At 40.8% G+C, this 12029-nt stretch overlaps 1 protein-coding gene and 1 pseudogene across 1 annotated transcript in view; one reads left to right on the top strand and one right to left on the bottom strand.

Moving 5' to 3' along the window:
* BUB1 (BUB1 mitotic checkpoint serine/threonine kinase) overlaps positions 1 to 7964 on the bottom strand; it is a 42172-nt gene extending 34208 nt beyond the window's left edge. Inside the window, exons 1-6 of the mRNA XM_041755915.1 lie at positions 7876 to 7964; positions 4208 to 4267; positions 3990 to 4128; positions 2796 to 2992; positions 1105 to 1148; positions 207 to 307 (exon numbers count right to left, since the gene is read on the bottom strand). Of these exons, the coding sequence (XP_041611849.1) occupies positions 207 to 307; positions 1105 to 1148; positions 2796 to 2992; positions 3990 to 4128; positions 4208 to 4267; positions 7876 to 7901 (567 nt within the window). The 5' untranslated portion in view covers positions 7902 to 7964. The remainder of the gene's footprint in view (positions 1 to 206; positions 308 to 1104; positions 1149 to 2795; positions 2993 to 3989; positions 4129 to 4207; positions 4268 to 7875) is intronic.
* Positions 7965 to 11359: 3395 nt separating this feature from the next.
* LOC121490640 lies at positions 11360 to 11795 on the top strand (annotated as a pseudogene).
* Positions 11796 to 12029: the final 234 nt, after the last annotated feature.

Here is a 12029-nt window from a genome sequence, read left to right as displayed (position 1 = left end):
GGCCAGACTGTAAGTTATTTAAATTTAATATTTGAAGTGAGCAGTGTTAGATGACGACAGGCCACAGGTGCAGGTGGCTGACAGAGAGGTTAGAATCAGAGGGATAATGTCAAACAAATGAAATGTCAAAGTGGATGTGAAAGGCACCTAGACGACCGTTAAATGCCATTCCCCATTTCCACACAACCCACGAATGTTATTATTACCTGATTCTTAGAAATGCAGGCTGAGTTATTTCCTGGATTTGATTTTGATGTCATCATTTGGTTTAAAATCTGAGCATTATGCAGAGGTTCTGAGGTTCTCACTATAGGAGGAAAAAAGGATGAAATAAAGAGAAACAAGGGTATCATATTAAATAAAATTATTACAAATACTTTCCCCTGGTCTTTCAGTAAGTAGCATAAGAAATAAAACAACTCATTGACCACCGGCTCAGAAAATTGTAACTAAAACATTTTTTTTTAAGATTTATTTATTCATGAGAGACAGAGAGAGAGAGAGAGAGAGAGAGAGAGAGAGGGAGGCAGAGACACAGGCAGAGGGAGAAGCAGGCTCCATGCAGGGAGCCCGACATGGGACTCAGTCCGGGGTCTCCAGAATCACACCCTGGGCCAAAGGTGGCTCTAAACTGCTGAGCCACTCAGGCTACCCTAAAACACTTTTTAGATAAGAGAAACATTGTAGAGATAATTTAAACAACAGGATAGGATAGTTGATACTTACTGATGTCAAGAACAACATTTCTATAAAGAACAACAACATTTCTTTAAAGGTTGCATTAAACACTATGATACAATTCAGAATAGATGGATTCTCGGATTCTCGAGTAAGTCTTGTCCTCTATCTTGGGCAATTTAAATTTTTTTTTTAAGTCCTAAAAATATAATTAAATCAAGTTTTCTTGTGGGTTTGCTTATTTAAATTGTTACAATAGAGCTCTGCTCTCCAGAGATTTTTTGCAAGGCATTATTACCAGGGCGCCTTCCCCATTATCTAAGACAATACAGTCAATAAATACCAGATGAATTTTTTTTAGGGAGAAAAAAAAGGCAGTGCATATCAGAGACTAACAACTTAGACATTTAGAAAGTACTATTTTACCTTGAGTTGGCAAATGCGTTTCGGTGAGGCGTGCCTGAAATAACCTGAATGACAGGAGTGAAGGCATCAATATGGATTAAATTTAGTTTAATACATATTTGTATTAAAGTGAAAACTATATCTATCTAGATCGATCTAAACCTATCAAGATAATAAACAAACAAACAAACAAACAAACCTATCAAGATAGCTAATCATAAGCTAGTTAAGACTGAGGTAAAAAAAAAAAAACATGAGAGACACCGAACTCTGGGAAACAAACAGAGTCCCTGGATCAAATCCCACATCGGGCTCCCCTCAGAGAACCTGCTTCTCCCTCTGCCTGTGTCTCTGCCTCTCTCTCTCTCTCTCTCTCTGTCTTCTCATGAATAAATAAATAAATAAATCTCTAAAAAAAAAGAAAAGAAAATTCTCATAATAAACTTTAAAAAGAACATGAGCACTGTAGCAAAGCTGAAAACAATGAGTGTATTAAATGCTGGTTTAATAAGTTTTTTCATATGCTGCTAGAGAGGGGGCCAATAAAAAACTGGTATTACCTTTTGAGTAGGTAATGTAGTTATAAGTACCAGAAAACTTAAAAACTCTCATACATCCTTTGATTAGTTTCAATTCTGAGAATCAGAAGGAACAAGATAAAAATAGGAAATATATTGGGAGAAAACTCTGTAATCAAGGAAAAAGACTGAGACAAAGCTGCAGGTGTATTAAAGCCGTGTAAATCCTTTAACAAGCAGAGAAAAACATGCCAACTAAAATGCGAAGTTTCTTCTGTTTCTTTGGTTTTCTGTATTTTTAAAATTTCCTGGGCAGCCGGGGTGGCTCAGCGGTTCAGCGCCACCTTTAGCCCAGGGCATGATTTGGAGATCTGGAATCGAGTCCCATGTCAGGCTCCCAGCATGGAGTCTGCTTCTCCTTCTGCCTGTGTCTCTGCCTCTCTCTTCTCTGGGTCTCTCATGAATAAATAAACAAAATCTTAAAAAAATAATAAATAAAAATTTCCTAAATGAGGTATATTAAATCACAGAAAACAATAAAAGTTGTGAAAAATAAAGTTATTCATTAAAATATTCACTATGTTGCTCTTTATAAAAATCAAAATGTTGGAAACACCTTCAACGTCCATTTAGAGACCACTTCAAATATGACATAACTCTGGGACAGATTTTCTCCTACTTTATAAGTAGTATAAAAATTCATAAAATCTTAAGGGCAGTATAAAGCTCAATATACACAACAGATAATACAGTATGATTTACTGTTAAAATATACAAATCCAAGGGTGCATACATAGGCATAAGAAAAGATAAAAGATAACAGGAAGGCAATGCACCAAAATGTTGACTGTAATATTTCTGGGCAGTTTCCTTTTCTTTATACTATTCTGTATTATTCACATTTTTACAGGAAGGATTTCCCTGTATAAACAGATAACAATAAAGGATTTTTAAGAGCAAACATGACATTTTCAAGTAGGAAATACCATGCAGAGTTTTTTGTTTTGGTGTATTTTGTTCTTTTTTTAAGATTTCACTTATTTATTTGAGAGAGAGAGAGAGAAAGAGAGAGGGCATGAGCAGGGAGTCGGATGCGAGGCCCAATCCCAGGACCTCAAGATCATGGCCTGAGCTAAAGGCAGATGCTCAACCAACTGAGCCACCCAGGTACCCTGAGTTTTATTTTCAAACTACCTGTAGTGTTGTTGCAGCAGCTCTCTTGGTTCAGCCTGGTTTTGAAGTCCTCTTCGAAACACAGCACTGGCATGCTGCAGCTCTCCCTGACCTTCCAGATGCCCCGCCCAGGCTACATAGAGAGGAGACGACATGGTCCCGATCCCATGGTTGTACAGAAACTCAAAGAACTGATGAAGATCACTGTTGTACTCAGCCTACAGAAACCCAAAGCAAACAGATATAAGAACAAAGGAATTGCTGGTCTAGATATGGCCCAGAGCCCAGCCACCTTCTATGCTCGGTCTTCATGGAGGCTTTCTAACAGCAAACCTAAAAGTTCAACTTATTCCTTTTCTTAACATTCAGTGTCCCCCAAATTACCCACACTATTTCCCAGGGTAGTGACTTCCATAATGACTCATGATATAAGTGTTATGGTTGTCTTAATCAAGCTTGCTCAAGTGCCATAGGGTGCCTGAAATACTGGTATTTTGTAATTTAGTGAACAAATCCATTTTAACTCTATCCATTCATGATTACTAGAACTCATGCCCTCAAAGCCTTCAAGACTGAAGAGACCCAACCTTTTAAAGCTTAACCTGAAGCAGCCTTATTCTTTTAGAACTAAATTTACTTCCTGAGAATTAATATTTTCTGAATTATTTACAATGAATCTAATTTACTCCCAGGAACCCTCTGAGTACCTGGCAGTGGGAGCTTATCTTTCCATCCTCACATACCTTTTATACAACAAAACTTTTAATTTAATGATTTCTATCTCATGTCATAATACTTACTTGATAGAGGAGGAGGGTTTTATTTTTTATTTTTTTAAACATTTTTTTTTTAAGATTTTATTTATTTATTCATAGACACACAGAGAGAGAGGCAGAGACACAGACAGAGGGAGAAGCAGGCTCCATGCAGGGAGCCCGATGTGGGACTCGATCCCCGGTCACCAGGATCACACCCCAGGCTGCAGGCGGCGCCAAACCGCTGCCCAGGAGGAGGGTTTTAAAACCAAATTCTTGACTCTAATACAGAAGCCAAAAGCTTCTAAAGTACACATCTCAGCCCATACAACTTTAAAAAATTTTTGATTACAAACAGAAGAATTAAAACAAGATGATCTAAAATGATCTTAAAATCTGGGGAAATAAGCAAAAGTATAATATGATTACAGTTTGATTATACATCTGAAAGTATACTTACAAATTTTAAACAATAATTGATGAATCTTGGGTCATTGTGGTATTTCTTCTTATACAAAAACTCCTTCATTAAATGTTCTAATAAAGTTGTCAAGTATTCCTTATTCTCAGGAAAATTCTCTTCTACCCACCGCATGTAACTAGAAAAATATAGATAGCATTAATTTTCAGGGCAGCATATAGTTTGTTTAGAGGAAAAAAAATAAACTAAATGCTAACCTTTCCCATTCACCAAGTGGGTCATCGCCCTTGTAGCTCTGCATATGGGCTTCAAACATTCTAGAAAAGAGAAAAATATGCACATAACTTATTAGGGATAATTCCTAAAAGCAAAAGATATTTTTTTCATTTTATATGTCTCATTTATACACCTTAACATGAAAATCTTAAATACTAGTTCAGATGCTATATTAAAAATTAAAAGATTATTCACTTGGAAGTGGTCAGAAAACTTAGATGCAGTGTTTTTCCAGAAGAAAGCAAGACCCAAAGCCCCTGAAGCTAGCCCTTATGAAAGAGGCAGCTAGAAGAGGGTCTCAGACTCTATCCCTAAGAATCTCCTTCTCCTGTCACTGATGCCCAATGTTGCTACCATCATGAGGGGCAGTGTCCAGAAGTTGCTATTCCTCACATGATGGACCCCTCCTCTTGCTGCTCAGGAGCTTGGCTAAGACTTTGCTAAGAGACCTGAGGGGGCTTATGAGTGGGTGTGGGAGCCTAGGGCACCACCAATCAGGTTCCCAGATAGTTTGTTTTCTGGGCCTCAATGGAACACAGCATCCCTGAGGAAGAACACATAATGGCAATGCTCATAAATCAGCCACCATGGCTCCCTCTGCTTGCTGCTACTTCTGCATATCCAACCACAGCTTAAAAAGAAAAAAAAAAAAAAAAAAAAAATCAGCCAGGCAATGAAAGTTCTCTAGGGGCACTTCAGTGTTAGGATGGGGGCAAACGAACAAACAAACAGAAACATGTAAAATAAAGTCAGGTGACATTAAGCACTTGGGGAAAAAAACAAAATAAAATGAGAGATGAGGCAAGAGTGTGTCTAGAGTCACAATTTTTAGATAGAGTGGTCAGGGAAGGCCACTCTCTCTGAGGGGGTGACACTTGATCAGTGCCAGGGGGCCATGAAGCTATTAAAGTGTGCTGAGCTGGAAGGATGGGGTAACAACATGTAATGTGCATTTTAAAACATCCCTCCTGTCCCTCCAAGTAAAGGGGACAGAAAATGGGAACACAAGTGGGCAACCAGTCAGGGAGCTACTTATAATCCCAGTGGGTGTGAACTGGACCAGGGTGGGAAGAGAGCAAGTACAGAATTTGGGGTGTTTTGGAGAAAGAAACAATGAGACTTGCCTTTGGGACTGCTTCACTGGGTGTGAGAGAGATTCAAGCTAAGAAAGACGTCAGGTTTTCCATTAGAGAAATTACATGACTTTCGAAAAGAAAAAAAAAAAGGATTTGAAAGCAATACTTTCTTCTGGCTATCATATCAGTATGCCAATGAAATCAATGTTTCTTATGACTCAAAATCTAGAAGCCAAAAAAGAAAAGCTAGATAAACTATATACACACATATATAGTATATATATATATATATATACTATATATGTGTGTGTGTGTGTGTGTGTGTGTATACACACACACACACACACATAAAAGCTTCTACATGTCAAGTAAAACATTAAGAGTCAAAAGAGAAATGATAAACTGGTATAAAAAAAGAGCTTTTAGAAATTGGGGGGAAAACAATGAAAAAAAAAGGGCATTCCACAAGAAAATACTCAACCTCTCTCATAAGAGAAATTTACCTCATTCAGATAAAATTTCTCAGCTACGAGATTGGCAAAACTAAAAAACAAAACAAAACAACAACAAAAAAACATGGCAACCATGTACAGATGAAACAATTGAAACAAGCACTCTCACATCTTGCTTGCAGGTAAGAGTGCTCTTGATCCCTGCCAAGGGAACTGGTAATATCTGCCAAAATTACAGATGGATCTACTTTGACCTAGCAAATCTACTTCTGGGACTCTAGAAAACAGATACATCTGTACATGTATGTGCAAAATGCCACATGTACAAGATTTTTCACTGCAACTCTATTTAGCAAAATGACTGTCAATAATCCAAGGATCCATCAGTGGGAGACTTTTTGAATTGATTATGGTACATGAAATATGTAGTTGTAAAACAGATTGAAAAAGAGCTCTATAAACTGATAGAAATCTCCAAGGATACTGTTAAACAAAAAAAGCAGTTTCTATATGCTTATCTACACTTTACACGAAATACAGGCAGGAACTGCACACACATATACATACATAACACTCATCCATATACACACATACATGTATGCATATATAGATATACTAATGTATTATTATAATATAAATATATCGCAAAAAGAAACATTTGAAAAATAAACTAGAAAAATGGTTATATATCAGGGGGTGGGTGAATAGATACGTATAATAAATCTCAGTGAATACTTTTCTAAATCTTTTTCAAAAACTAAATAAATGTATTACTTACTTTTAAAAATTAAGAAGTAATTACTTCTAAATTTTAATCTCCTTTTCATGCCTCAGACGTGAGGAAGTTTTCCCCAAAATATGTTAATAAATAAGCTGCCCCAAATAAACACTTCATATTCCAATACCAACCACATTTCCCTAGTAAAATGGCCTGAATACACTGTAAATTAATAATGAAAACACCCAGTTCACTGGAGCAAATTAGTCTTTACAAAGTCAAAATAAGGTCAGAAAGACTTGATTTCCCTTTTTAAAGTGCGGGAAAACAAGCTTCTAAAAGTGAAAGTTTTGCCGGCTAGGCTGAAGGCTAACGAAGTCTTAAAGCAAACAGGTTTTTTTAAAAAATAAAATAAAATAAAACATAAAAAAACAGGTTTTTGCTTTGGCTGTACTTAATGATCTCCGCCTTCTGATCCCCAAGAGAGTACATTACCTTGGTGCTGATAAAACGAACCAGTTTTATTTCCTGTCACATATAACTGAACTGCTTTAAAACGCGTTTGAAACAATCTAGATAAATCACCTAAAGTCGTAAAGCAAAAGTGTGGGAATTTAAAGAAATCGCTAGCAGCTTGACATAAATGATAATAAACATAGCTTTAAAAAAAAAAAAAAAAAGAGTTCACGTTATTCACAAGACTTTTTTCAAATTGATTGTGGGATTACGGGTAAGAGCTATTGTAAGTTCTCTCCCTACTGCAGTTTTTGGGTTTTGTTTTGTTTTTTGACTGTCTTTGAACGTTTGTCATGAAACCTACACGCAAAGCTTAGGGTTGTTCCTTGTTTTAAGATTTTATTTATTTATTCATGAGAGACACAGAGAGAGAGACACAGGCAGAGGGCGAAGCAGGCTCCATGCGGGGCTCCCGCTGCGGGGCTCCATCCGGAATCCCGGGGTCACGCCCTCAGCCGAGGGCAGGCTCTCAACCGCTGGGCCACCCAGGAGCCCCAAGAACTTCGGGTGCTGTCGGGTTAGACGTTTTTTTCTCCCAGGGCGGCGGTCCGCCCAGAGGGATTCCCTGCGGAGATCAACCGAGAGCTCGGAGGGCCTCACGAATTTGGCCATATTCCCCTAAACTGCCACCGTGGTGGCGGCCTGGAGGACGAGGGCCGGGGTCTCAGCGGGCAGCGCCAGTTACACGGTCCGGGGTCCTATCCACGACCCACGAGTGGCTCACAGCCTAGCTGGGTGGGAGTAAGGGCGCGGAGGAGACACTCCAAAGCCACGGCCGCGGCGGGGGCCTGCACACCCCGAATCCTAGGTTACCCCACCCCCACCCCGCAGCCTGCAGACGGAGACTGCGCCCCCGCCTACCCTCATCCCACCGGACCCACACTCACTGAAAGACATTTTCCGGGTTATCCATGGCGAGAGGACGCAGGCCAGCAGCGACACCCGCGGCACCAGCGACGAGCCGCCGCGGATTTGAATCTCCCGCGCAGCCGCACTCGGCTCAACGAGCGTTAGCACGGCGTCTGGCGATTGGCCTCGGCTGCAGCCGGGCTGGCCAATCGCCGGGGCAGTTGCCGGGAGACCTTTGTCCCGCCTCCCTCCGGCGCGCCGCTACTTCCTCCCACTCCCGCGCCGTCGCGAGTCCCGCAGCGAGCCCGCGGACCGCTCAGTGCGGGTTGGCTCTTGTCGAACCGCGTAAAGAGGGGGAGCCCTGCGACGTGGGCGCGCGGCGGTCGGCGCTGCAGGCCTGGTTAGCAGATTGTGCACGGCAGGGACGCCCGGGGGGCTCAGCGGTAGGGCGGCTGCCCCGGCCCGGGGCGTGATCCCGGGTGCCCGATCGAGCCCCACGTCGGGCTCCCTGCGTGGAGCCTGCTGCTCCCTCTGCCTGTGTCTCTGCCTCTTTCTCCCTGTGTCTCATGAATACATAATTTAAAAAAAAATCTTAAAAAAAAAAAAAAAGATTACACGTGGCCTATGAAAATGATGGGTTAGCACCCTCGCAGACTTCTGGGCTTGATGTAACAGAGCGGAGGAGGGGGCTGTTTCCTACATCCAAATGCCGATTAAAATAAGAATGGAAGAGTTTGGATAGATTGTAGGATGCCAACAAGGAAACTTTCAACATCTTCTGTGGAACTGGGAGCTCTGGAGACTCAAGTTCTGGAGAATTATAAACAAAGGGACTTGTGAAGGAGTCCAGATGTCTAAGAAGGAATATGTAGTATGCTGATAACTTCCTGCCTAAAAGTGAATTGGGAGAGTCAGCCTCGGCTCCTCTGCCCCTTGGACTTTAATGACTTCCCATCCTGCCTCTTCAGGTTGTTTCAAAAGTCACATAACAGTGCAAGTAAATACAGAGAGTTATTAATCTGATTACCTTCCTTTTGCAGAAGCTGTGTGGGTGTTTGCTCTCTGAGAGCCCTTAACAAATCTCTTTAAAAAAAAAAAAAAATAATAGTGGCTGTTGGAAATCCTGACTCTCACAGTCAAGGGTTCCTTCCAGAGTGTGGACCTATTTGAACCTACAAAAGAATCAGATTTGTAGCCCTTAAAATGGAAAGGGTGCTCACTCTGGGGTCTTTAGGCAAATGTTAGGTTCTGCTAACCATCACAGGAATTAATAGATTGTTGCACTTATTTAGGCTTTCTTTTTTTAAATATTTTTTAAAAGATTTTATTTATTCATGAGAGACACACACAGAGAGAGAGAGAGAGAGAGAGGCAGAGACACAGACGGGGGACAAGCAGGCTCCATGCAGGGAGCCTGTTGCAGGACTCAATCCCAGGTCTCCAGGATCACACCCTGGGCTGAAGGCAGGCGCTAAACCTATGAGCCACCCAGGGATCCCCTCATTTAGGTTTTCAACTTGCATCTGATAAGATGCTCCATCATCAATTAGGAAATGTTGATTATCCATCATATGTATACCAGGTGTCATTGGACACCTAATACCTAATTACAACCTTGTGTTAGACTCCAACAGATCCTTCCTTAAGAAGCTAGGAGCTTTGGGAGATGAAGACACAGTCATAGATACTATTTAAAGGTGGTATACATGTGTATTAGGTGCCATATTACTGTTTGGATTATCAGGGGATCCAGAGGAGGGAGGGTAAATGGGGACTGTCTGTCACATAAAACTTCATGAGGAAGGTGGAGCTTGAATTGGGCCTTGAAGGGGGTGGATCTCTCCCTTACTGGCATAGCAATTTTTAACTAAGTGGCTTTAAAAGTTTCTCATGACACCTGCTCACAAGGTTTAGATTTTTTGTACTTTTTTCTTCCAGAGTGGTGATCTGCCCAGGGTAGATTCTATTACAAAGAATAAAGGAGAATTCCCAGGGCCTCACAAATTGCCCAAATGCCCCTAAAGTGCCATTTTAGCCATAGCCCGGGTGAGGAGGGCAGGGGTGTCAGTGAAGAGTGCCAGTTACATGGTCAGGGGTCCTTTCCTCCACTGGGGAGTGGCTCACAACCTAGTATGGGTAGGGGTAGAGGTGGTGAGGGTGAGGTGTGGACATACTCCAAAGCCAAGGGAACAGGCAGGAGAGGCAAAAGGAGACAGGACTGAGGGAGAGCCTGGAGGAGGTCATTCTTGGAGAAAGCAGGGTTACTGAAGGATCACCCTGGAGAACTGTTAATGAGTAGTGGAGATTTTTCTTGAAAGACTGGTCTGATAGTTTGATGGCAAATCTTAAATGCTAAATTAAGGAATTTGTACTTGATCATAATAGTAATCGGGCCTTTTGGGAGCAGCAGGTCCAGTTATATGTAAAGTACACCTTTCCTGCTTCAGGGGCAGAAATATGCAGTTACAACTTTCTCTTTCTTTAAAACTCTAATTGAAAAAAAATAAAAAATAAAAATAATAAAAATAAAAATAAAACTCTAATTAATCTGCTGATTTCAATATTAAATTACTAATTATGTAAATTGACTAATCGATTCTCTAAATATTTAGGAAGGCCAATAGATAAAGTATTTTTATTTGTATTTGGGTTTTCAGTGACTTGTTATCTCAGTAGCATAATCTCCAAACTTACTGGAGGGATGCCAGGCCATGTCAAGGGATGAACCTCCAACCTCAACTTTTCCAAGAAACAGCAAATGGGCAAATGATTCAAACTTTTTTTTTTTTTTTTTTTTTTAGGAAAGGTGGTGAAAGAGGGCGAGGGACAGAGAGAATCTGCTGAGTGTGGAGCCCAATATTTGGCTCTGTCTCACAACCCTGAGACCATGATCTGAGCCGAAATCAAGAGCTTAACCAACTGAGCTGCCCAGATGCCCCATGACTCAAACTCTTAATCTGGCTATCAGTTTCTTGATCTGTAAAATGAAAAAAGAAATCTGCTTCCTTTTCTTTGTGTTTCTCTGACTTCCACTATGTTATAACCTTACATGTTTCTCCACTTAATTCCCGGACTCTCTTGGGTTGTCACATGATATCAAAGTTAGTGCTCTGTTTAGAAAAGAAAAATGAGTATTTTCCCCTACGTTCTGTCTATTTGACAAATGCAAGTAATCACAGACATACATTTATCTTCCTTCCTCTGGGAATTTAGAGCAATTTAGAGTAGCAGTATTAGATGTATTGCTGAAACATCATATAAGATTGGATATTTATAATTAGAATAGTTACAGAAAGCTTATGAGTGTTTTAAAGGACTATGGAATATTACAAATAAAGTTAATATAAAAAAAAAGAATAAAGTTGATATGGAGGAAGGGAGATACAGAAACCTATCTTAGAAAATGTTTTTCAAAGCAGTGTGAAGAAGAAGAGGCAAGAACGACCTCTGGACTGGCCAAAGCCCACATGCCACTGCATCTTGGAGTCCAGTACTAAAGTCCCACCTGCCGCCATCGCCACCATGTCCAAAAGAAAGGCTGAAGGGGATGCTAAAGGAGATAAAGCCACAGAGAAGATCTGCAAGGTTATCTGCTAAGTCTGCTCCTCCAAAGCCAGAGCCCAAGCCTAAAAAGGCCCCTGCAGGGCAGCCTGGGTGGCTCAGTGGTTTAGCGCTTGCCTTTGGCCCAGGGCATGATCCTGGAGAGTCCCACATTGGGCTCCCTGCATGGAGCCTGCCTCTCCCTCTGCCTGTGTCTCTGCCTCTTTCTCTCTGGATCTCTCATGAATAAATAAATAAAACCCTTAAAAAAAAAGGCCTCTGCAAAGAAGGGAGAGAAGGTACCCAAAGGGAAAAAGGGGAAGCTGATGCTGGCAAGGATGGAAATAACCCTGCAGAAAATGGAGATGCCAAAACAGATCAGGCACAGAAAGCTGAAGGTGCTGGAGATGCCAAGTGAAATGTGTGTATTTTTGATAACTGTGTACCTCTGGTGACTGTACAGTTTGAAATACTATTTTTATCAAGTTTTATAAAAATGCAGAATTTTGTTTTGCTTTTCTTTTAAAGCTATGTTGGAACACTTCATTGTTGTTTTGGGAGAAGGGTATATATGTCACTAATAGAATATCTCTGGAGCTAGATTGGTAACAAGGGGAAAAACACCCTTCCCTTCTAGTTTTGAGAAACCTCC

This window comes from Vulpes lagopus, chromosome 5 (assembly GCF_018345385.1).
Source record: "Vulpes lagopus strain Blue_001 chromosome 5, ASM1834538v1, whole genome shotgun sequence".
Classification (NCBI taxonomy): Eukaryota; Metazoa; Chordata; class Mammalia; order Carnivora; family Canidae; genus Vulpes; species Vulpes lagopus.
Note: the sequence above shows the minus strand (reverse complement) of the source record. Positions and strands in the feature narration are given on the sequence as shown.